At 34.2% G+C, this 27,034-nt stretch overlaps 1 protein-coding gene across 1 annotated transcript; it reads right to left on the bottom strand.

Annotated features, from left to right (window-relative positions):
- Positions 1–26,816, bottom strand: VCPIP1 (valosin containing protein interacting protein 1). Its single transcript, XM_039841773.1, has 3 exons — positions 23,922–26,816; positions 14,945–15,031; positions 1–5,374 (listed from the first exon to the last, which is right to left on the bottom strand). The coding sequence occupies exons 1-3, from the start codon at positions 26,629–26,631 to the stop codon at positions 4,506–4,508; spliced, it is 3,666 nt and encodes a 1,221-aa protein (XP_039697707.1). The 5' UTR covers positions 26,632–26,816; the 3' UTR covers positions 1–4,505.
- Between the last annotated feature and the right edge of the window lie 218 nt (positions 26,817–27,034).

The following is a 27,034-nucleotide window of genomic DNA, read 5'->3' on the forward strand; positions in this document are numbered from 1 at the left end:
TTGAGGGGAAAATCAATATGTATTATTTTTATTTTATTATTGATATAAAAGAAAATTTCAAATACTGTACAGTGAGGTGTATTGTAGAACACTATACAGTTATAATACACTATTACCAATTATTTTTTACTCAAATGTAGTATATACAGCAATCACAAAATCAGAAAATAAAGGGTAACAGCCAGTGCCTTAGGGATGATGTAACATCTATACTATTTTATTGAGCAGTTAAAGCACTTGATATTTTTTTCCAAATATTTACACTATTACCACTTATTTTTACATATTCTAAATAGCATTTCCCTCCAAAAAGTAGACTCTCCAGCTCTTGGCACTAATTTTTAAAGTCAAATAAACCTGAAAATATTGATAACCTTTTCAGTCTTTTATTGCTCTACCACAGGCATAAAGGCTCAGGAAGGAACTTGTGCATTCTAAAGAAAAGTATGCAAGACCTTAAAATTTTAAATACTAAGTAATTGATACAAGCAGATAACATCAACTAAAACTTTTTTTTAGTAGTTTGCCTTTCTTTTACAAGAGAATAATTGTATTAATATTATACTACAAAAGCATGTAGACTCCATAATTTAAAAAACTGAATGTCAGATATACAAGTAATGGCATTTTCTCCAATAATTCACAATTTTTACAATTTCTGCTATTTTGGAACAAACGTTAAAATTCCCACGATTTAAGTATTAATAATATGAACTGAAACACTTAGCATCTCAAAGAATTATTAGAAATGGCAGAACTTACAATTAACTATAAACCTTACATTGGTGATATAGCTCCCCTTTGTTATTTCTTAAGTAAACATTCAACTATATAGTATGTTTTCAAGTGAATAGTTCTGGTTTGAAAAATAATTTTTATGTTACTTATAAAGAGCCTTGAAGTTGTGCAATTTTGTTAAATTATATGATAACCTTGAAATGTAGGGACATGTCTACCTAACTTACTTAGAGCATGTATCTCACTACTACTATTATTAAAAGTCATTTTAAATCTATATTGAGTGGAGTTTAATCTGATTTTGCAAAGGCTTTTATGAACATTTTAATATGGAAACCTTGTTTTGTGAACCATGAAATTCAAAATCTGCTTTGTAGTATTTTAAGTATGGGCCAATTAAAATTTCTGTTAAAAAATGAAGACAAAACTGTACTGATAGTCTGAAATAAACATTTTATGATATTGTCATTATATTGACCAAAGCATAATGACAGAAGTTACAAGTTTATTTCATATTGAAAGATTAGTTATTAGTGAGGTCTAAATTTTTAGAGAAATGTTCACTAGCAGCATTACTAGGTAACTACTTAAAATACTTTTATAAACTTTGCATTGTAGCTAACAGGTGATGTCAGTACAATTTTCAAAAACCTGTCATTAGTAGTACATGAGTTGCTAGCAAGTGATCTTCCCTGAGGTAAGAGACCATATGCAAGAAAGTCTACTCACTTCTAATGAAGTTACTCAAAAATAATGGCACTAAGGACCTGTAGCTGGGAATCAAAGATGCATTTCAGATTGGTATCTTAATTGTAAGAAGCTTGATTGTAAAACCAAACTAAATATCATAAGATATAAAGCAAAGTTTAATCAATAGCATTCACTAAATTTCTCAGGTCATTATCTTATTTTCCAATAAAATATCTGAAACCGTCAAAGAGGGGAAAATGGGCCTTAGGCTTGCTTTGTAACTAGTTTTTGTGTAACCATTCCGTTTGAGTTCATCATATTCTAGCTCATATTTGGCAGTTGTCTTGCTTTTCTTCAGTTCCAACAAGTTTCTCATTACCAGTATTCTAGATAGACACCATCTTCAATTCTACCTGGACTTTGGATCATCAATTCAAATTTGGTATGATTAACTTTAAAATGGATTAATGAAGAAAAAAATTTACAGTTTTACTTAGATTTTCAGTGAAATCCTGCAAACAGAATTATAGGATTGAATTATGTTACATCTAGGGCTAAAAATATTTTGACTTATTTATGATCTCTAGCTTGAACTCAAAGTTGTGGTGATCACAAACAGTAGTACTAAAAAACAATCATTGTTTAGTCCTACATTTGATTATGATAACCACATGGAAGGGCAAATGATATTTAAGAACTTAAATTCTGTTCTAAAACTTCTTCATAAAGATGATACCTGGCCTACCTCTCAAAAACCATTAATTACCCCAACGAAATTTCAGCAGCTTTAAAATAATTTCAAGGAATCTGATCATTCTCAGAATCAAGCCTTTTATTCTTTATCATGGAAAAACCTAAACAATTATATAACATTCACACCTAACTAGCCCCTAAATAGCATTGCTGCTGTGAGAGACGTTAATGGTGCTGTCAGAGATGAAGCCCTTCTTCTAAATGTCCACAGGTACATTCTAAGTTGACTAAATGAGAGTATTTAATGTAACAGGGTGATAAAATTTGTTCCTGATATTTTTTCTTTATTCTATGAGAGTTAATTTGTCAGTTATTAACAAAACATACCAAGCCACAGGTGAAGAAAATATTTGCTAATGAAAAGGTGATTATATCTTTTACCTGGAAGCAGTGCATTTGTTTGTTAAGATTTTCTTGTATTTAAACTAAAAAAAAGGCGGGGGGGGGGAGGGGCAGATAGAGACATTGAAACCAATGGCTGAAAAAGCCAAAAATAGTTATAGTGGTTAGTGATATTTGCAATTTTTAGTTTAATACACAAAAGTCACCTATACTAACTAAATGGGAAATATTTGGTAGCTGCAGTTTTTTATGCAAAACTAGTGCACAATATAAAAGTTCTACATTTCCTTGCTATTTAGCTATAAAGATACTTGAAATTTAGAAGAATGGAGATAAAATATGGTTTAAAAAATGTGATGTGATAAAACCCAAATATATATCTTGCTCAGATATCACCTGCAAATGTCTAGATTTTCCATTCTTTCCTTATTCAAAATGGACTAGTTCCATTTAGTAAGTGGATTCAGTGGGAGATACTTTCATAGAAAGAAAACCAAAACCTCCCTTCTTTGGAAACACAAGTTAAAGTACTGTCTATATTCCTTATAAATCAACAGGTTGAGATTTTTAAACACCTGATAATACACTTGCTAATGTACATTTTCTTAGAATGCAAACACAGTTCTGTATCTGTTACATGTGCAAACAGAGACAGCCAGGCTTTGAATGCTCTAGATAAGAGATTGTATTAACATACATTTTGTCTTTCATCCATCCAATTCAACTTAATTTCAGTGAACAGAGGAAAAGATGAATTGAAATGTACATTTCAGAATACAGATTTGCAGAATAGGATAAAATAGTGCAATACCAATCTCAGATAAACATTCTTTGTCTTTAAGGAATAAGCATGAAAGCTGCTTTTTGAGAAAACTGGCACTAAAGATTTGATGAATACACTATTTAAGCAAATGCCCAGTTGATCAGGGAATGATGCAGTAAAATTCGCATCGAAATCCAAGTGAAGCCAACAAATAAAGAAAATCTTATAGACTCAAGGGGAAAAAAAGGAGTTTTGGTTCAAAGGGGGTCAAAGACACTTAGCATATATAAGCTTAAATACCATTGATCAAAATCGTAGAACAATGTAACTCAAGGATAAATTCTTCTTTATAAATTCTCTGAATCTGACAAACTTTGAAAATTAGAGATTAACTACTGCTACCATTATTTTTATATTTTCTACCACACTTTGCAATCGACTTTTCTGCAAGATTAAAGAAAAAAATTTGGTGGTACTTAACCAGGCCAGGATTCAAAAAATAATGGTAACATATTATCAACAACAGAGCACACAATTGGCTGTGTTGGCTCAGACAGCAACATTACTCAATCACATTGACTTTATCATTCTAGAATAGATATTTTCCCCCTAACCTTGCTCAAGTCAGCAAAATGTTTTATCATTTCCACTCTATTGTCAAGATACTTTCACCAAGAATACATCTCTCTATGAATGTTTACATTCACAGAAATGTCAGGATCCCAGTGTCTAATAAATCCTTTTATGAATTTTAAGATACAATTTAGTTTAGATAACCTTCGAATTATATAAATCTATGACACTCTAGTAAATATGTGGGATGGTTACCTTGAAGACATCAACAGTAGCAAAATCTCATTCCCTCCCAGTACTAGCCTTTCAGAAGTCAAACATATTTAGCAAGAGATTTTTCATGTTTGAAACATTAAGACTTTCATGGAATTAAAATTACAAAGAACTTCCAATGAACCACATATATGGAAGAAACTCATCTCAGAGGATCTAATAACTAATTTATAGGAATTCAGAGCCAGCCTGGGCAGCAGTATATTAAAAGCTATTGCCAATCACACACTTGCTATCATGCACTGAATAACAAGATATAATCTTTGAATTATATACGTACAAGATTTTTAATGACTAATCAAGTTATGTGGCCCAGCCAACAAATATTACATATTCACAATAAACATTCTGCCTTTATTAGCCTCTAATTAAATCAAGAGTGATCCATTGGCTCAGTCGTGTTTGTCATCTCAGCATCTTGACTATCCATCTCTTCAGGCTCCTCCACAGAATTTCCCTTTTGTGCTTTTGACCTTGTGGCAAATGCTGCTCCCAGTGCCTCTGCCATACAGCTATCAGTTGTTTCTGTATTCAAATTTTCAGTGCCACCAGTTAAAGAAAAAGATTCAGGTAGGCAAGTCTGAAGAGTCCCAGACTTCATAGAACTCACGACTTCTCCCTTCCTTTGAGGAAGATCAGATGGTGACTGCTCTGTGCTTTGATCCCGCAAGTGCTTGTCCATTGAAGCCTGAATAGAAGAAACCATTTCCTGCAATTTTTTTCGCTGGGCCTCAACCAAATCAGGATCAATCTGCCTGCTGTCTCTCATTGTAACTACTCCAGGAGCCATTCGAATAAGCTCACTGTTACTAGGAGCAGCTGTGAATATAGAAGGCTCTGTTTTAGTGGAACTATTACTAAAGTCTGTCCCTGTGTTATGCTTCCGTACAACTGGAGTATCCCTAGCTCTTGGATCAAAGTGTGGGTTACTGGATGCACTTCCTAGAGAATGCCCTTTTCCCTGAAAGGCAGTTACATTATGAAGCTGCTCAGATTTCTTTTTCACTACTCCACCACTTCCTAGTTTTAATAGCCCATGTGAGGGACTTGATTCCCTACTTCTTGTGGTAGACTCTGCTCGAACCTGACTTACAGCCTCTTTAACTAAGTCTTCGACATCAGGACCGATGGGGAAATGTCCTGCAGCATCCACACACAACTCCAGTCTATCTTCAGAAGCATTATAGACAAAGGTTTTGCCAGGCAGATGTGGAAAAGTACAATGCTTGCCATCAGCCATACCTAAAGAAGGGGAAAAGATATTTAACATATTAAAATCTTACTTGAAAAGTATAGTAAAGATAATGATAGGTAAAATAGTGAATTTTCAATAATAATTTATAGATAACTTTCAAAACAAAATTAGAAAATAACTTATTTACTTACTAATAAAATTTAATACTATTATAAAAAAGAAACATCACTATAGACCATAAAGTAGTTCCACAGGGGATATTTAAAAATATATCATTTTGCATTGGGAGAATGTCCTTGTTTTTGAAAGACATTTGTTGAATGTTTATAAAGCAAAATGTCATGATACTTTCAATTAATCCTAAAATGGCTCAGCAAAATACATACATGTATTACCTATGTATTTGTATAGACATAAAGTAAATATGGCTAAATGATAAAATATATATATATATCACTAACTTATCCCAAAGTTAGGAAAGGAGCTTGAAACATGAGCTATAAGGAAAACATTAGCAGTAGTGTTAGTATAGCAATTGCTTATAGTAAAGCAGTAAGAAAATACACTTTCATTTACTAAAATTCAAATCATAAACTTTGCAAAACATACCTATTAGGGTAAAGTGTTACACAAACATGTTGCATAGTGTGTTGAATTCATAAGTTATTCTACTGAATTACAGAATACCAATAAATAAAAGTAAATAAATAAAAGTTGTTTTCTCAGCGTGCCATAGGTATGTATTTTTCAAAAATATAAAAAACATGTACTTTCAAAATAAGATATTCTATAGTTAAAGTAGTGGTTATGGAGGCACATGTAGAAAAGCTAAGATTAATACACTGTGACTTCAGGATAATTATGAAAAGCTAAGATTAATACACTGTGACTTCAAGATAATTATAAGAGCTGACACTTGGTCACAATAAATTAAAAAGATCTTATTCAATGCCTTTGAAATAGCTGTCTTTCGTGTTACTACTTATTCCCCTCTGATAGGTCAGAACCACCAAAATAGGCCTGAGTTATGGATGCTCCTCAAATGACCTAGTGAAATTAACTTCTACTTCTCGTAGCAGTAGAGGACAGAACTTTAAAGCAGGCTTTCCTTTATTTTCTAGTTGAGCAGTAGAGGACAGAACTTTAAAGCAGGCTTTCCTTTATTTTCTAGTTGAGCAGTTTGTTCTTACTACATGGTATTTCAAAATTTTACAACTTTTGCAGCCTGGGTATAAAAAAATTGTGTGTTTTAAGCTATCCAATATCCTTACTTTTTAACTTTGTCACTCTAAGTATAGTCTAAGTATGCAAAAATAAGGGTTTTCAATTTTTATGAAACCACAAATTTTCTGTTAAAAAAATGAAGTAGAAAACTTTTACTATTATATGGTACATATGTGTATGTTTATGGCAAAATATAAAGGCAAAAGCAAGCTAGTTAAAAATGAATGAAACTGTCAATAAGTGCTACACACATTCAGAGTTGGGGAGGATGGACAGACTCTGGAATGCTTTGTGGCCATTTAGGTTGTCTCCAGTTTTGTAGATTATTAAGAATAGTTCCTCCTTCCTCTGAAAAAAGCTAGAGTGGTTCTAATGTATCTTACTGTGAATATTCCAAATAACCAGAGAAAAGAACTAAACTGCAAGTGAATAAGCAACATGCAGTAGTTTCAAATAAATAAATAAAGTATCAACTAATAAAAATCCAACTAGAATTTCCTCTTGGCACATTTTTGACAGAGATAACTAGCAAAAACAGACATACAAAAATTAAAGTCAGAAATGTGGTCTAAATAGCACCTTTTAGGGCACAACCCTGAAGTCAGTTTACTGTCTACTAATTCCCTACCTCAGAGGTCTGTAAACCATGGCTCAGGAAACCAAGGTAGCAAAGAGAATTTTGAATATAGTAAGGTCAGGGATCCACTTAGGCAAAGCTTTTAAACATTCATTTTAATAGAGAACACCCACTGACACTATGTGCCAGGAACTAAAATAAACTCTGAAGATTCAAAAATAAGATGTAATTCTTAGGAGACCGAAACAAATCATTATAATTCAATCAGGTAAGTGTAATGATGGGTATATTATTCATTTCACTATTATTTGAGGATTAAATCAGAAAACATGCAAAGCACATACCACAATGCCTAATATAAATCAGGCAATCAATAGTTAATTCCTCTATTAGATCAAGAAGCGTTTGTAATTGTTTCCAGGCTGCTTAGATGCTTTCCCTTGGCTACCCCTGGAAAGAATCATAGTCCCACGCATGTTCATCACAGTATTATTTACAGCAAAACACTGGAAACACTCTAAGCTTTCAACAAGAGAATGGTTAAGAAAATTATGGTATATTTACCCGATGGAAGTAATATTCAGCTATTAATACTAATATAAATAAGAGACCTAGCATGCCTCACATATACAGTAAAATGTACATGATGGTAAAATAGCAAGAAAAAAATCTACTCTAATTACAATCATGCCAAAAAAAGTAGGTATAAGACAAATATTTTAAAGTTACAGGTATTGTTTCCCACTTCTACAGTTTGTAGACTTTTTACATTATTTAAAAATTTTAAAATACATATTAAAAATCAACACAAATACTTTAAGTGTGATCTCTTTAAGCATAATCACCTAGGTTTTATATAATTTGTATAGTCCTTCGAATTTTAAGAATCAAGATGTATTAAACCTTCTATATCACATATCAAAAATTCCATTACACATATACATCAAAAGACATCTATACTAATATTTATAGCTACATTCTTCATTATATCAAAAACCAGGAAACTACTCAAAAGTACATCGGGAGAACAATGAATGAATTATATTAAAAACACACAATAGAATACTTACTATGCAGCAGTGAAAATGAACAAACTATAGTTGAACCCTCAACATGAATTTGAAAAATTACTGCATAAAAGAACCAAGTCACTGGGAATGTATACAGCATTACATTTTTGTAAAGTTCAAATGCAAGCAAAACTAAACACTGTAAGTTAAAGGATATCTGTGCAACTGTTAAAACTAAATTTGCCATTCATCTTCTGTATTTATCTTTGTATAAGAACCTGAAAGGAAACTTACTACATTTTAAGCAAATTAATTTTAAAATACCTTTTGAAATATAAATAGGAATATTAATAATCTACTTTAGTTATATTGGGCAATAGTTCTGTTCAAATGTAGACATAACTATCTGTTAGAATGGATTTGAACGAAGTACAAGAAGTATGTTTTTATTCCAATTTTTGGAGGGTATCAGTTTGTGTTTGGGAGTGAGGAAGACTTGATATGCTTTGGTCCTTTAACCACAGGATTATAATAATCATTTGCCACATGAATCTGCCCTAAACAGATAAAAAATTTTCCACAAATATTAGAAGAAATTATATTTTGAAAGATAAAATAATTTTCTGATGCTGATTCGTTTCAAATGGCTGTTACAGTCAACAGAATTTTATAAAATTCTGGAAGTAACATTTAGAATTCTAATTATAACAACGAACATTAGCTAAGTCTTTATTTAGTACCAGGCACTTTGCTAACTGCTTTATCTGCACAATCTCATCTGATCCTAACAGCAAAATTGAGATTACCATACCCACTTCACAAATAAAAAAACTAATAAGTTCACACAGGGCATAAGTGGTAGAACCAAAATTTGATCTCAGATGTTCTTACTCCAAAGCTCTAAACTACCTAATAAGGATAAATACCATAGGTAACATTAAAATATATATGTATATATTGGTTCTATTAAGATATAAATCACATATAATTCACCCATTTTAAGGGTACAATTGAATGGTTTTTAGCATAGTCACAGAGTTGTGCACCCATCACCACAATCATTTCTAGAACATTTTCATCACCCCCAAAAGCAATCCAAATCCATTAGCAATCACTTCCACTTCCTCTCTCCATCCCACTCAAAGCTGTAGGCAACCACTGGTTTACTCTGTGTCTCTCCAGGTGTGCCTATTCTGTGATATTTCATATAAATGGTCTGTTGTGACTGGCTTGTTTCATGTAGCATATTTTCAAGGTTCATACATGAAGTAGCATGTACCAATACTTCATTCCTTTTTTTGCCAAATAATATTTCATTGTATAAATATACCACATCTTATTTATCCAATCACCAGTTGACGGTAATTTGGGTTCTCTTTTGACTATCATGAACAATGCTATTATGAACATTTGTATACAAGTTTTGTATGCACATGTTTTCATTTCTCTTGGAGATACAGCTATGAATAGAGTTGCTGGGTTGTACAGTTACTCTATGTTAATTCTTTTGAGGAATTGCCAGACTTTTTCCAAGCAGCTGCACCATTTTACATTCCCATCAGCAGTGTATGAGGATTCTAACTTCTCTATGTCCTTCCTCACAGTTTTTATTATAGTTATTCCAGAAGTGTGATTTTGGTTTTGACTTGCATTGTGGTTTTGACTTGCATTTCCTAATGGTTAATGATGTTGAGTATCAGTTCATGTGCTTATTGGCTATTTATATATTTTCTTTGCAGAAATGTCTATTCAGATCCTTTGCCCATTTTTAATAGGGTTATTTGCCATTTTATTGCTGACTTATTTATGTTTTAGATACAAATCTATTATGAGATATATAATTTGCAAAAAATTGCTCCCATTCTGTGGGTTGTCTTTTCACTTTTTTGATGGTGTCCTTTGTAACACAAGAGTTTGCTTTTTATTTAACTATTTTTTTTCTTTTGTTGCTTATACTTCTCGTATATAATGTTTTGCCTAATCCAGTCAAGAAGTTTTATGCCTATGTTTTCTTCTAAAAGTTTTCTAGTTTTAGCGTTTATATTTAGGTTTTTGCTAGTTTGAGTTAACTTTTTATTTGGTGTGAGGTAGAGGTCAAACTTCATTCTTTTGCATGTGGATATACAGTTGTCCCAGCACGGTTTGTTGAAAAAATTGTTCTTTCCCCCATTATTATAATCAATCCTAATCAAATGCTAACTTTTAAAAAACCATTAATTGGTATCAATATATTTCAGAAGGTAGAATGAAGTTAAAGATGGAATATTAAAATAAAAGGGATGTAAAAAAGAGGAGTGTCAGAGATAAATGTATAGCTTTAAATGCTTGTATTAGAAAACAAAATTTTATAATCAATAATCTAAGTTACTACTTCAAGAAACTAGAAAGAAAAGTGCAAATTAAACCCAAAGCAAGAAGCGGGAAGTAAAAAATAAAGATAAGAACAGAAATCAATGAAACTGAAATCAGAAAAACAATAGAGAAAACCTATGAAACCAAAGTTGTTTCTTTGAAAAGATCAATAAAACTGATAAACCATTAACTGGAAGGGTCAGCAAAACAAGAGAGGCACAAAACAAGAGAGGTACAATATCAGAAATGAAAGAGCTATAGACCTAACGGACATTAAAAGGTCAGCAAGGGAATATTATAAATAATTTTAGGACAATAAAATTGATGACTTGTATGAAATGGGCGGATTTCTTCAAAGACAAAATTAACAGCTTCCTCAAGAAGAAGGGGATAACTCTATTACAAAATTAAATTTGTGGTTAAAAACTGTCCAACAAAAAAACTCCAAGCACAGATGGCTTTACTGGTGAATTCTACTAAACATTTAAGAAAAAAATATTAAAACTATTACAAAATCTACTAGAAAACAGAAGAGAAATGAACACTTCTCAACTCTATTTTATGAAGCCAACACCACCATATTAAACCATCATTACAAGAAAACTACATGCTATTATCCCTCATGAAAATGAACATATACAAAATGAACATATACAAAATGAACATATACAAAAACACTCAAACGAGATATGAGCAATTTGAATCCACCAAGCAAAGTTGGTTCAACATTCAAAAAACTCAATCAATTAATAGTTACAAGGATGTAAATTAGTATAGCATAAAGAATATAGTCAATAATGTTGTAAAAACTGCATAGTGTCAAGAGGGTACTAGACTATCGGGGGGATTACTTTGTAAGTTATATAAATGTTTAACCGCTGTGCTGTACACCTGAAACAAATATAATATTGAATGTCAAATGTAATTGAAAAATTAAAAAATTGATAAAAAGGTAAAACAAAACAAAACAAAAAATCAATCAATGCATTCAATCCTATCAACAAATTAAAGAGAAAAACCATAAGATCATTTCAATAGATGCAGGAAAAGAGCACCTGATAAAATTCAACATCCATTCACAATATAAACTTTATCAGTAAACTAGGAATAGAAGGGAATGTCCTAAACCTGATAAAGAGCCTTTCTAAAGGACCTGCAGGCTGAATGCTTTACTCTTAAGATCAGGAACAAGTCAAAGATGTCCACTCTCACCACTCCTAGTCAGTGCTACAAGGCAAGAGAAAGAAATAAAAGATGTACAGATTGAAAAGGAAGAAATAAAACTGTATTTGTAAAAGATATGATGACCTATGTAGACAATCCCAAAGAATTTGCTGAAAAACTATTAGAAATAATATGTGAGTTTGGCAAGGCCAGAGACTACAAGGTCAAAGCATAAAAACAATTATTTCTGCGCATAAGTAATGAACAATAAACTGGAATTTTTAAAAAGCCTCTTTTACAATAGTATCCCAAAACATGAAATATTTAGGGACAAATCTAACAAAAGATGTGCAATAATTATAAACTGAAAAGTACAAAATTTTGGTAAGAAAAAGACTTACATAAATGAAATACTATGTTTTCAAGAATTGGAAGATTTGATGTTGTCAAATATCAGTTGTCCTCAATTTGGTCTATATATTCAACAAAACACAATAAAAGTCCCAGCAGACTTTTTTTGTAGAAATTGACAAGTTGATTCTAAAATGTATACAGACAAGCAAAAGCATCTAGAATATCCAAAACAATTTTTGAAAAGATTCTAGAAATAGGCCCATATGTATATGGTAAATTGATTTTTAAAAAATAACTTTATTGACATTTTACATATAATTCACCATTCTCAAGTGTGTAATTCATGATTAACTGATTTTGAAAAAGGTATCAAAGTAATTCAATGGAGAAAGTATAGCTTCTTCAACAAATGGAGCTAGAACAATTGGACATCTGCACATAAAATAAAAACCTCAACTCATACCTTGCAGTATACAAAAAAATCAATTTGAAATGCATCATAAACCTAAAAGTAAAACCTAAAACTATAAAACTACTAGAAGAAAATATAGAAGAAAAATTTTGTGACCTCGGATTAGGCAAAGATTTCTTGGATAGAACAAAAAAGTATAAATCATAAAAGAAAAAAACTGTTAAACTGGTTATCAAAATTAGAAACCTCTGCTCTTCCAAAGGTATTGTTAAGAGAATAAACCGATAAGTTATAAACTGGGAGAAAATACTTGCAAAACACTTATCTAATAAATAATGTGTGCCACATTACATAAAAAAACTCTCAATTTGAAAAAATTCTAACCAATTTTAAAATGGGGGGAAAAAAGAGCAAATAAGTACATGAAAAGATTCTCAACATCATTAGTTATTAGGGAAATGCAAATTAAAACCACTATGAAATAGTGCTATAAACGTATTTTAATAGTTTTAAAAACAAAAACTGATACTACCAAGTTCTGACAAGGATACAGAGCAACTGGAACGCTAATACAGTGCTAGAAAGAATACAAACTGGTCCATCCACTTTAGAAAATGGTTTGGCAGTTTCTTAAAAAGATAAGCATATACTTGTCATATGACTCAGCAATCCCAATCCTAAGTATATGCCGAAGTAAAAACATATGTCCACACAAAGACTTGTAATGAATGTTTTTGGTGGCTTTATTTATAGCAGCCAAAAACTAAAAAAAAGAAAAAAACAAAAAAACACAAAAGTTCTTCAACTGGTTATAGATTTTTAAAAATGTGATACATACAATAGACTACTACTCAGCAATAAAAAGGAATAAACTACTAATACATGGAACCAGACAGATGAATCACAAAAGCACTAGGCTAAAAACAGAAATTGGCGATTTTTTTCTGTAAAGGGGCAAGATGGTAATATTTTAGGTTTTGTAGACCATAAAGCCTCTGTCACAACTATTCAATTCTGCCACTGTTGTGGCAAAACAATCAGACAATTGTAACATAAGTGTGGCTGTGCTCCCATAAAACTATATCAACAGGCAGTGGGCCTGATATAGCCCAGGGGCAATAATTTGCCAATCCCTGTGCTAAATCAAAGGAGCCAGACACAAAAGTTTACACACACATAATTTCATTTATATGGTGATATGAAAAAGGCAAACACAAAAACGGAAATCAAATCTAGGGGTCAGGATAAGGGATTAGTTAGAAAGGGGCACAGGGAAACTTTCTGGAATAATGGAAATATTCTCTATCTCGATTGTGGTGGTGGTGGTTACATGACTGTATATTTGTCAAAAGTGATATACCAATATACCCAAAAGGATGAATTTTAATGTATGCAATTTATGCTTCACTAATTCTCAGAAAGAAAGGAAGGAAGGGAAGGGAGGAGAAAAGCAGGGAAGGAAGGAGGGAAGGAGAAAGCAAGCCATTCTTTCTTTGGTCTCTGATTCAAAAACACCAAGGGAAAAAAAATTTTGAGAGAATCAAATATCAAAGAAATTTAAACACTGACTAGATATTTCGTGATAATTAAAAATTTATTATTTGTATTTTTTAAATGTGATAATGGTATCGTAGTTATTTTTTAAAAAGAAAAAAGATATACATAATTAAGTTCTTACAGATGACATTATCTCTGGGATTTATTTAAAAATAGTCCAGTTGAAAAGGAGGTAGAAATGTAATGATAATTGTTGAAGCTGGAGGGTGGATAAATAAGGGTTCATTATATTACTCTTGCAACTTTTATGTATGTTTGAGCATTTCTACAATAGCCAAGTTGGGGGCAGGTGTTAAAGAATGAAAAAAGGTGAGGAAGAGATGATGTACTTAATGTACACTGAGGTCAGGTAAGTGAAGTGAGATAAGCCAGAGTGACTGACTCTTAAGACCAAAAGCATTCACATCGAATCCTTCAAAAAATACACGTGAGTTCCAAACACACACACTGGCATCCTCTCTCTTAAAACCTTAAAATTATGAAGATAAACATCCACACATATCTTTGTAAACAATGCACATGTGATGTGAAAATAAATGTAAAATGAGCTGTTTTCTAAAATCCAGAAAGCAGTGAGGTATATAATAATCATAGCCAAAACACAACAATAAAAATACTGGGATAGTCACTAGCATTATAAAAAGTTCTGGGATAGTCACTAGCATTATAACCAAATCTGCTTCTAATTTCACAATTTGTCTTCAATTGTTAAGAATCATATACATAATTTAAATGAAAAAATAGCAGCAAGAAAATGATAGGGGATTTTTAGTAATATTATAGCAGAAAACATAGCTGACCATATCAGGATAATAATCCATTTTAACTAAGCAGACTGCTAAAGAAGAATATATACTGAAAATTAACATTGGGAATAGTTTTAGAAGAATACTATCTGAACTTTCTTAAACCTGTAACAGCTTCAGTAAAGACAGTATCTAAGAATAAAATTAGAAATTAACTATACCCATGGTTTTCTTCATAATGTTGTAGAATACACCACCTTGCTGGAACATATGAGGAAGCCCCTTTGCATAAGACCATACGTCTTCTCCTGTAAGATGAAAACAGACACAGTATTAGCAACAAAGGAGTTCAACCCAGGGTTGCTTTAATATGGATTAAACTTTAGTAGAGATTGCAAGGCACATCTCCTAAATGAGTGATGCTGCCTGGTATAACATATAGGGAGATGATATGGAGTGATGGGGTTATGGCACACTAGAAAATGCATGGCCCATCGAAAGGTGACAGCGACTACCAAGTGCTCTCATGGAAAAGTACAGGCCAATGTTTAAGACCATATGGCTTTTCAAGAGAAGCCAGAAGTATGGGTTTTTAATGTGAATTCTCCCAATTTTTAAATGTAGGAACGAATTCAGAAATGTCTTTAAAACTACATGAGTCAATGCTGGACGTATTAAACACAGTAGATCTGAAAACTCAGTATAGCTCCAAGAAAACTAGTTTGCAACCTTGGACTAGAACAACAGAAAAGGTTATAGAAAGATAATTTTTAAAAGTAGAAAATTGTTATTTTCTATATTTATATTAAAACCAAATAAAAACAGATGGAGGGGCTAGAGAGAAAAGCAAACAGGTAGGCTGAAGATAAGTAATTAATGTTGTATTTTGTTGTTCCAAAAGAGTCTTTTTTAAAATAGAAATTTAAGGGGAAAATAACTTGTAGAAGATTTAGAATAACCTTTAGACAAACCACTATTCCACAAAAACATATTTTAAGAACATTCTTTGATAGTGTCTATTTCAATGCGAACTTTCAAAGAAAAAATTAAAAATGATAACCACTATTGAAGAAGTCAATAAAGAATGGAAGGAACAGAAAAGCCACTTTTGGTTTGAGATTGGTGTCTTTATACTTTCATCGTTTCTAATTTGATAATATACAGTACTACTTTTATAATCGGGACTTTATTTAAAGTTAATTTTAACAGGAAAAAGTTAACTTTTATCTTTCCTACTAGAAGATTATACTATCAGATCTGAGCTTTGAATGGAGATTACTGATGATGTGAAATTAATCACTACATACCTATAATCTCACAGAGCTTCAGCCCCTTTTCACATTCATAAACAATATGAATTTTCATGGCAGTTGGCTAAACTTATTGAGTATAGCAGATTAAAGTATATAAATTTTAAAAACCCTGGCACTTAGTTTCAGTTAACTACAACATTTATTTACACATAGACACTTCATTCACTAACGAGACAGTACTACTAGAATATGGCTATATTTAAGTTTAACAAACTTACTAAACTTCATTTGGATAAATTATTTCTATAATGACAACTTTTCAGTTATTATCAATTACCTTATTATTTATTATTATCTTAAATGTCCTTAGTATTTTATAAATACTCTAGGATATCATTTACTTGAAAAATATATCAAAAAATTATATGGTAACACTTATATATTTTTTTTTTGGTAAAAATCTGAACAGGTACCAAAATAGTAAATTCTTCAGAACTGACCACCTAAATACAAGTAAGAAAATGACATTTCTTAGTATTTTACATACCTAAAACAGATAGAGCTCTAAAAATAAGAACTCTTATTGGAGTGTTTATCAATCTTGTTTTCATTATCTCTCCCTAAGAATCCTTTTTAGATATTGTTCCTAGTCTACCCTCCCCCATGACATTTGAATACTAGAGATATACTGTTTATCTGTTTCAGTACTATATGTATATCTGAGCTGTATTCATTAAACGGAGTAAGATTTTTTTCACCCTCTCCCTTCCCCAAGAACCAGTTTTCACCCACTTCGGGGCAATAGAGGCCCCACTGATAGTGCATGCTCTATTGCCATCCAACCCTGCATCTATTATCTACCCAGCTCTAAGCAGGCACTGTAGAGTTTCGTTTTCTCATCACAACTAAGCCCTATTTTGCAGACAAGGAAACAAGCCCAGAGAGCTTAAGTAATTCTCTCTAGATCAAAGTACTAGTAAGTGGCAGAGCCAGGATTTGAATCCTGTATATCCCTCAGAAGCTTATACCCTTTCCAGTAATACTAAACCTCTACTAGAGGCCAAATTGTGTTACAACAAATTTGACAGAACTATTCATGGTCTTTTTTCACATAAATCCATGGCATCAACAACTGGTAGAGAGAAAAAAAAATTGGCAAATTACTTCCTTTGGTATTCACATACTTCCCACTGAAGTCATGTCTGTTGGTAATAGAACCAAGGAAAGGAATTAGAGATTAGGAAGCAGGGATTACGATACTGCCCAATTCCCCTATCAGTCTCATACAGCTTTCCACTGCCCATATCCTACCTGAATTACTGCCTCCACCTCAAAACTAGTCTTCCCTCTGATCTTGTGATAAATCCTTCCTCCATACAGCCTTCAGAAGAGTTTAATGGTTACCCAAAACCACTTTGTAAAGTCCAAGCTCCTTTTTTCACAGCATGAAAGGCACTCTAAGAGCCTTTGTCCTCTATCCTAGCTCACATTTCTCATCATAGCCCAACATGATTCTCATAAAGCAACACACTGCTCCCTAAAGGCTATATATTCCTTAATTTGAAAATATATACATATCCCTATGTTCACTGCAGCATTATTTACAAAAGACAAGATATGAAAACAATCTAAGTGTCCATCAACAGATGAATAAATACCGAAGACATGGTATATATACACAATGGAATACTAACTACTCGGCCATTTAAAAAGATGAAATATTGCCATTTGTGACAACATGGATCTTGAAGTTATTATGCAAAGTGAAATAAGTCAGATGAAAAAAAACCATATTATTTTACTCATATGGGAAATAAAAAAAGTGAAATAATAAAACCAAACTGATAGATACCTACAATGGAATGGTGGTTACCAGAAAGGAAGAGGGAGAGGGACAGGGCAAGTCGGGTAAAGAGGGTCAAATATATGATAACAAAAGGAAACTAGTCTTTTGGTAGTAAGCATGCAATAAAGTATACAGATATCAAATTATAATGTTGTACACCTGAAAATTATATAGTTATTTTCCCCCAAATTTGTTTATTTACTTTAGTTTCAAGTATACAGTACTTTGGTTAGACATCTATATAGTTCATAAGATGATCTCCCCATTTGTTCCCTCCCTCCCCTGGCCCTTCATCTAGCCATCATATTAATACTAACTGCATTCCCTCTGCTGTGCTCCCCATCCCCATGACCAGCTATCAACTACTAATTTGTACTTCTTTAACTCTTCACCCCATTCTCCTAGGCCCCCAACCTCCCTCCCTTCTATCACCAAATTGTCCACTACATTTGTGAATCTGTTTTTGATTAGTTAAAATTATATAATGTTATTAACCAATGTTACCTCAATAAATTTTAAGTAAATGAATGAATGAAACTCAACTTAGGTGTCTTCCTCTAGGATTCTTCAGAGTGATGGTTAGGTAGGTACCTTCCTTGCTGCACACTGCAGGTTACTTTTCTGTTCCCCTTCTAGACTAGATGCTTTTCAGTCACGAAAAGGTCAGTGGCCTATCTGACTTTCTATTCCCAGGGCCTGGCACAGTGCTGGACAGTAGCCACTCTTACCATTTGGTGAATAAATGTATATAACTAGTATGAATGAGGTTTTTCCTTTTAACAATGTGTGAATAAAGTCCTGAAAAAACTTAATTGAAGCAGCACAATGAAAACTGTTCTTCAATGTTATGGATAAAATATAAGTAATGGTACTATCCGTATTTCTTCGTGAATCTAGTAAAACAAAATCATAGCAAAAACAAAGGGAAAGACTTTTGGGTACAACCTTCCAGTTATAAAATAAATAAGTCATAGGGATGTAATGTTCAGCATGTTGACTATAGTTAATTACACTGTATTCATATTTGAAAGTTGCTAAGATAGTAGATCTTAAAAACAAGTGGGAGAATTATTTTTCTGCCATTTCATTAAAAAACAATCTCTTAGAGAATAGGAATAGTTGGTTAAAGCATATAGCAAGAATTCTATTAATTCACATTTTTATGTTAGCCTCCAATTAATTTTACTTTATAATTCAACTGTTTCTTCATTGTACAATTGTAAAATACTTATATCCAACATATTGTGCACATATAAATGTAGAAAAAATCTACACCACCACCATGCAGAATCTCTGTTCACATCTTGTCTTCCACAAATCCTTCCTCTGTAAATGACCATAAAATAAACTGAACAAAATGTAAATAGTAGTCCCAGAAACATGAGACTACTTCTACTAGAAAGAATCCTAAAGGTATTCATTAGCTGAAAGAACTGTTGCCACCTCTCCACCCTTCCTACAGATCCTCCCATCCAAAAATGCATCACCTTATCAACAGCCAAAACCATTTCTAAAAAAAGGTATGTTTGTTTCTCTCCTTTTACTCAATCCCTTAAGTGTATCCAGCTCATACAGCTTTTGGCATCATCGTCAGCATTAAAAGATGTATTTACCATTCACATATATGCACACAAACCTGTGTGTAAATGTGTATGCCACACACAGAGAATCTGATTCTTTCTGGGGTGTGCAAATGTTAAAGAAAATTATCATGTTTTATTTTATGCATACTTGAATTCTTTGAATTTTTAAAAATATTATCTTGGAAAAAAAAGAAGGAAAATAAAAGCTATCAAAGTAGCTGAGTACAGAAAGGAACAGAATCAATGTTTAACTTAATCTTCAAAGTATGACAGTATAAAATCACCACTCATTACACATTTATCTTAAGATATATCTATATGAATTATTTTAAAATCAACTTTATGACTGCTCCATTACAAATATGCTGTATATAAATAAATTAGAAGGGCTATCAGATGGCATGTAAAGAATAATAATATGCATTAAATACTATCTAGATTTGAAACTGTCCTCCACCCAACATTTGAAGAAAATAATCAAGGTACAATACGATATTATCGATGTCATCTAAAACAAGTGTTGAATCCCAAGTGTAATTATGGAAAATCCTAAGACAGTTATAACATCAAGAGGCATTATGAAATTACAAAATATTGTGCACTTCAAAAAATGTATATTAAAAATCCATAAAGTTTTTCCAAGAAACAGAAAGTATACAAAAATCAAACAAGTTTCTCAACTCCTGAGAGGTCGCTAAACTTTGTAGTGAATGGGGTAAATACCACAAGTAGCTTAATTCCATTAAAGCAAGTCCAAACTAGCAAATTCTGTTTTTTACACATCTGTCTTTACCTCTTGAAGAAGAAAATTAACTAGAAACTTAGTAGACTAGAATACTAAGAACAAATAAATTAGCCTAGTATTTATGGTAATCGAGGTACCATCTATCATATCTCCAAAAGAAAATCCACAAAAAAAGGTTTACAATAAAATTTAATAACACATTTTGTAATACCAGAGTTACAGTCACTCCAATACTATATAAATAATGAAGATTATAGTCTGCAAAAGTTGTTCAATTGTTAATTGTTCAATAACCCCCCAGTGGTCTGGATAAGGCAGATTAAAATGTGAAATATTATAGGTAAAACATTGTTATTTCATTTTAAAACTACCACAAGATTCAAAGTGACTAGTTCCATAAATGGTTCATGCCAAGCAAAAGACTGATGCATTCATTTAATGTCTTGTTGACATAAATACATAATAAATGTAAATTCTATTTAATATTATTCTACTTAAAAACAATGATTAAAAAGCACATATCCTTGACTATCGAGTAGTCAGCCTATTTAATGAAGATATACAATCCTCTATTTTTACATAGTTTTTACAATTTTTATATATAGAGAAAAGAAAGCTGGAGATCTTTTGATGAAAGCAATAAAAGTATGGGAAGCCCTCAGTTGGGATCTGGCAGGTAAGTTTATGGAGGGCAAGGACTGTGCCTCATTCATCTTTGTACCTCCAGCAGTCTCTAACTCATAGCAGACATTCAATTTGCTGAAATAATCTGCATTCATTCATTCGACGATCATTTACTTGACACCTAATAAGTGTCAGGCCCTGTACTAAGTGACAGGATTTTCATTGGCGAATCAAACAGGCTACTATCTCTGCCTTTTTGGAGTTTATAATACAGTGAAGGAGGTGAATGAATAAGTAGGTCAACAAATAAGATAATGAAAACTTGTAATAAGTGCTATGAGAGAAATTAAGAGGATAAAATGATAGAGGAGACCGACTTAGAATGGTTAGCAAAGATCTCTCAAACCCTTAGATAAGGTGATCAGGAGAAATCCTCTCTTAAAAAAGGTAGTATTTAAAATCCTAAAAAAAACCTAAACCTAAATCAGGAGCCAAATATTTGAACAGCATCAGGCTTGATGGGCTATTTTCTAAACTAACACATCAGCAACTTAACTTATACTTGTTAATTCATAAAGTAATTTCTGCATTTTGAAACTTGTAATTTTCTAAGTAAGCCATCCTTTTTTATTTTCTAACCCACTCCAATCTAAACATCAATCATTTCTCAGCACTCTTTACTTAAGGTTGTATATATATATAACTTTCCCCAAGTTGACATTTTTACAAACACACCACTTTTTATTAAGAATATCTTCTACAGATTGAATTCAAATGCAGTTATAAGAGAATTAGTGGTAGAAAACTAATATTTATGTAGGAACTTATACAGGAGAGGCACTGTCTTAGTACTTGAAAGCAAAAAGTCTCAATTGCTACCACTATAAAATTAGCAAAATTCTCTTTTTATGCTCAAATTTTGTGTCTGGAAGGGAAGATTTAAAGAAATTTGCAGCTTGTAAGGGCAGCAATGCAAATGTTGGAGGTGAAGAGGGATGGGGGTCATAACAGAAAGACACTGTCCTGAACTCACTGTAGTCCACAGTCTAGTATAGTATACTCAGATGTTCAGGTACAGAAACCTCCAACCAAAATCAAAAGTGACTAATTATAAATCAGAATTATATTGTACTAATTTTTGTTATGAAATACATTATCATGCCAACCAGACTTTTAGACTACTGATCATAAGCTCACCTGTGCCAATTTATTAATCTACAGTGGAGAACACAGCCTTCCAAGTGAACATAACCCTCATTTTTACTCTCACCTACACATCAATATTTATATCATCGAGTTAAATGAGTAATCAGAATAGATGCTTGATGAATACAGAATAAGTAAAGGGATACAGACCTTTCAGCCAAGCCATGGCAAGGACTGATCACATATTCCTGCCCTCAATAGAGATTACCTTCCTAGTTACCAGAATTTTCATGAACCCCAGATGATACATCTTTTCCCTTTGTACAGCAGTGTATAAACAGTGCCAAATTCTGCTTTTCAACTCTTTTTCAATGTTCAATGCTGACCATTCCATTCCATTTCTGCTGACACAGTCTTTGTTTAGACGTGTTAATGTCACCTATTCAATTCAATCAAAAACATTTTAAAGTGCCTACTACCTATTGGGCACTGTACTAGGTACTGAGCATCCAAGGTTAGTTATGATATGATCCACATCCTCAAAAGTTCATCTTCTATTGAAGACCTTCTCTTTCCTGTTTTTGACCTCTAAGACTGCCAGTTTTTTAAAGTGCATTCTGTATATATCTAATTTTATACATTCTGTGATGTTATTTAATTTTCAGAAATCTAGGAGTATTATACTGTTGCCCTGTATACCAACTACAAGGGGTGTTTTGTATAGAGGAGGCAACTGGAATATTGAGGAGTTAAGCAGCTTACCTGAAATCACTAAGTTAATAAGTAGTGGAGCCGAGATTCAAAGTCTAGGTCTTTCTGACTCCAAAGATCACACAAACTTTCCTCTATTCCATGCAGTATCTAAGAAACTAAAAACTCTGAGATAGAAATATATAAAGTGCCTAGTAAATTTCTTGACATACCCCCCCCAAATTCAATGACTATGTCTGCCAAAATAAAATCAGCAATATCAAGTATAAATTTGTAGAGGGCATTTAGATCTCCTATGGACTATTAGGCCCTCCAAATTTAACAAGTCAGGATTAAATAATCTTCATTTTGGAAGGTCAAGGCCCAATCCACTGATATTTAGTACTCTTAGAAAACAGAACCAAAACTTAGATCACTTTTCAAGTTGAAAACTCTAATCTCAGCAACAATAAGGTCCTTCTAATATGTAATATATTTAAATTTTACTTCTACTTTAAGCCTTATTATATAAAGCATATTAACATTGATTTAAAAACATAGATTGAGTAAATGAAAATAATGTAAAAAGTGCACCACTGGATCATATGTCAAATCATCTAAAGCTTTAAATCACATATTCTGCTGACATTTCCCTTTATGATGAATAATTTTTAAAAATGTTTCTTAAGCAACCCATTAACATCTACCTCTGTTCTTCATGTTTCTCATAAGTTACAACAGTTCATTACAATTGATGGCAAACAATCACTAAGCAAGGAAATTACTTAAACACAAATCTTAATGTACAAATAAGAAAAATGTGATGAACAGGGGGAGGGGAGAACAGGAAATGGAGGAGAAAGACTATTAGGTGGGAGGGCAGGGAGAATACGAAACCAGAAACTGCAATTCATCAAACAGGAAGTCCTGAAATCACATGACATGCAAGAAAATAAAATTTAAAAATAAATGAAAAGGGGAAAGGTGGGAAGGTTCAATAGAGCCAAGGGAGGAGGTGAATGAAAAAGGCTTTAAATAGCTATATTACAAGCCTACTAAAAAAATTAGAATAAGTTATATTTAAATAATCTGGGGATGGTTGTGACTACTTTCACTTTCTTATGTTTTCTTAATATTTACTCAGTAGAGAAACACACTAATATCCATTAACTGTCAAAAAGCTAAAGAAAATAATTTTCTCCTAAAATATTTATCAAAGTTTTTAATGACCATAGATTTTTTTTTCACAAAGACAACAGAATTCAGTGTATTAAATTCACGATTAAGAATATCATGTTAAATTGATCTTACCCATTAATGTTGCTAAAAGACACAAGGAGTACATTTCCTTGTCAGCTTGCTCCTGAAGTTCCTTAGATGACAGTTTACCAGTAACAGCAATCTCTTCTTTCACAGTGTGGGCCGAGTGTGCTGCAGCAGCCTGACCACCTTCTGCTTTACTTTTTAGAATCTCTATTGTAATTCTGTCACCATGCTGTAAAGGAACTGGCTCCTTTTCCATTCCTGCTTGGGGTGGCATTAACTCTTTAGGAGGAAAGCCATATCGAATACACTGTAAATATGGAGGAATGTTGAATTCTCTGGCTATGCTTTCCTGGAGTTCGAAAAAGGTTGTTGATGACTTAAGTGTAACCATGGACTGTCGTCCATCATTAGTTGTTATCCGGATCTTCTTTTCCTTAGATGTTGTTGGTGAATAGGGAGCCTTGGTAGGGGTAGCAGGTGCAGAGGACGGACCATCACGAATGGCACTGGGAGAAACAGTCCTGGGCTGCCCTTTTTGTTCTTGTTTTAACTTCTCTGTTTTCCGTTTCTGCATTACAGAAGCCTGTTCCGTAATGTTCTGTTGAATAGTTCTTTCAGTTTTACTCATGTTTAACTCCTCCTTGTGCAAAGTTTTTGTTTTCTGTCCAGTAAGAATAATTTTGGTTGGGAGTTGAGACTCCAACTCTTGTCCCTGTACATCTCCAACTCTTTGGGCATGAGCACCATCTATATTTACAGGAGTATAATCATCAGGATTCTTTTTGGCAGTCTGATACAATATAGTGTGGACAACTTTCTGAACTAGGATTTCACTCCCAAATTCTCCTGGAAAGTGCTTGGTAACAAGTTTCATTGCAACATCATAAACATTACTATTCAAAGATGAATCACTTTCATACTGGAACCAATATACTGTTTCTCTGACCACTCTGCCACCCCATTCCAAAGTAATAGGAAAAGCTTCTGGTAGATTGTCATACTCTTTACCATCCCAAAAATGTTTGAATCCACAACCACATTTGCCACCAGTGGACCTAGAATTAGTTCTGTCCCCATCCAAATACACAATAGACCCATCTCCTCTGACCCTTCGCACAGATGTGCCATGGCACCAATTACAAGCTGTTAGGTTACTCAATCCATAGTCTGGTACCAGAACATCTTTCACTGGATCATACGAGCAAACCAAATTGTTCAAGGGAAAGCTATAATTTTTGTCAGACCTCAGCTGTCCATGAGTACTTTTTGCCAGGTTATACAGTTTCCCTCCTGGAGCCAACCACTCTGGAGGAACATGAAGTTCAGAAAGGGCACCACAGAGCAAACATTTGTGAAGGCGATTATCCATTACTGCCTTTTTAGCAGCTGCTGTGACTTCTTCAGGCTGAACTCCTATTACCCCAGTCCTTCTGTAGAAATACTGATGGACGTCAGCAACCAAACTAGGATGGATACCGTGTTTGTCCATAAAGACTTCTTCCATAGCAGCAACAAGCCTAAGTAAGTATTTATCTTGTAGACTTCTGTCTCCTCCAATAACACAACCACCATCCTCCTCAAGTTTGATGTACTTTTTAATAAGGTCCTGAGGCACACCCCATGCTTTAGGAAGCAAATTCATAGGCAGTTTGGGCAAAGCGGCCCCCTTTATGCCGACCAAGGGGATATAATGGTTTCTACCAGAGCTACTCCATGCAATACAGATTGGTTTGTTCAAATGACCATCTCTTCCAGTGCACTTCTCTGCAGGAATGAGCCCAGGCAGAAATGTGGCTGAATAATCACCAGAGCTTCTCATACCACTGAGAGAATCTAACAGAATAATAGGACGATGTAACACGTTGGCAAGGCCAAATATGTGGATGTTCCTCAGGCCCAAGGGAACACCCTCAGGTGGCACAAACAGAGGGTCACACTCATTGATAATGTCCTCCCACTCAGCAGCATCAATGAAGTCATGGAACAGGGCTTGATATCGGGCCAGGTGCTGCTGAAAGTGCTGTTTCAGATTCTCTCTCAAGGCATGCCAGAAGAGCTCCCGGCCTACAAGAGCCCGGGACACAGCATGCACGAGGCAGTGTCCATCCCCGTCCACATGCACTGGAATGAGGCATTCCTGACTTTTATTGGCCCGCTTGATGTCTTCAAGGGTGTCATGTAAATATAGGAGGCTTCCGGAGCGGTCCTTGCCATAGCCCACCGTGTTAACATGCTCTGGTTCGATGAGGAAGGCGCGGTCACCCAGTAAAGCGCAATCGAACAGCTCGCCCTGGTTCATGTCCCGGAGAAGCTTAGCCCGGCCTGTCTGTTTGTCCATTCCATACCGAGCTAATATGGGCGACAACAATTTGCAGTGGTAGTTGGAAAGGCCCATCACCTTTACCAGTTCCGTGTTCTTCTTGGGTGCCCCCGTCACCCCCAGCAGCGCGTTCCGCAGCAGGTTGTGTAGCACTACGTCCGGGTCGGTCACCTCCTCCACCCCCAGCAGCTGCTGCTGCTCGTGCCGCTGTCCGCACTCGGTACACTCGATGCTGACAGAACCGGAGGCCGGGAAGAACAGACGCGCCTGGCACTTCGGATCTGGGCAGCTTCCGGAGAGGATTCTTCGGTCTCTCCGCTTCGAGAGGCCCCCCGGAGCAGCCGCCGCCGCCGCCGCCAGTGACGGCGGAGTCTGCGGAGCCTCAGGGGGAGGAGGCGGCGGCGGCAGCGGAGGCGGCGGCGGCGGCTGAGACATAGCTCTCGGCTCTCGAGTCTCGCTCCGCGTCCCAAGCGACCCTCAAAGGCTCATAGCCCAGACCCCCACCGGCCCGACTGGGTCTAGACCAGGCCCAGAGCGAATCACTTTCCTTTCCCTACCAGCTCCTCCTCCTCCTAAGCGAAGGCGGAAGCACCGGACGTTGTTTCTCTTCTTACTTCTCCACTGCCGTAGCCGTTGCCCCGAACGTAACGGCCACCACCCTACCCCGCACTCACACTCACTGACTCTCGCTCTCTCTCCCTCAGACACACAGACATACACGCCCTCACGGAGAATGCGCAGGCGCAGCTTCCGCTCTGCCCTCTGGGAATTAGAGTCCTCCAACCTCTCTCCTGGCCGTCGAGTGCTGGGATCTTAGGTACATAAAGAACTACAAATA

This window comes from Pteropus medius, unplaced genomic scaffold, assembly GCF_902729225.1.
Source record: "Pteropus medius unplaced genomic scaffold, Ma_sr-lr_union100, whole genome shotgun sequence".
In the NCBI taxonomy this organism is placed as follows: domain Eukaryota; kingdom Metazoa; phylum Chordata; class Mammalia; order Chiroptera; family Pteropodidae; genus Pteropus; species Pteropus medius.

Bases quoted from the DNA above. Each gene is read 5' to 3' on its own strand.
- VCPIP1 (XM_039841773.1), bottom strand. From the start codon at position 26,631: ATGTCTCAGCCGCCGCCGCCGCCTCCGCTGCCGCCGCCGCCTCCTCCC. The intron at 15,032-23,921 runs GTAAGATCAATT...TTCATCTTACAG, and splicing joins TCTTTTAGCAACATTAATGG to GAGAAGACGTATGGTCTTAT. The intron at 5,375-14,944 runs GTATAGTTAATT...CCCCTTCTTTAG, and splicing joins CATTATGAAGAAAACCATGG to GTATGGCTGATGGCAAGCAT.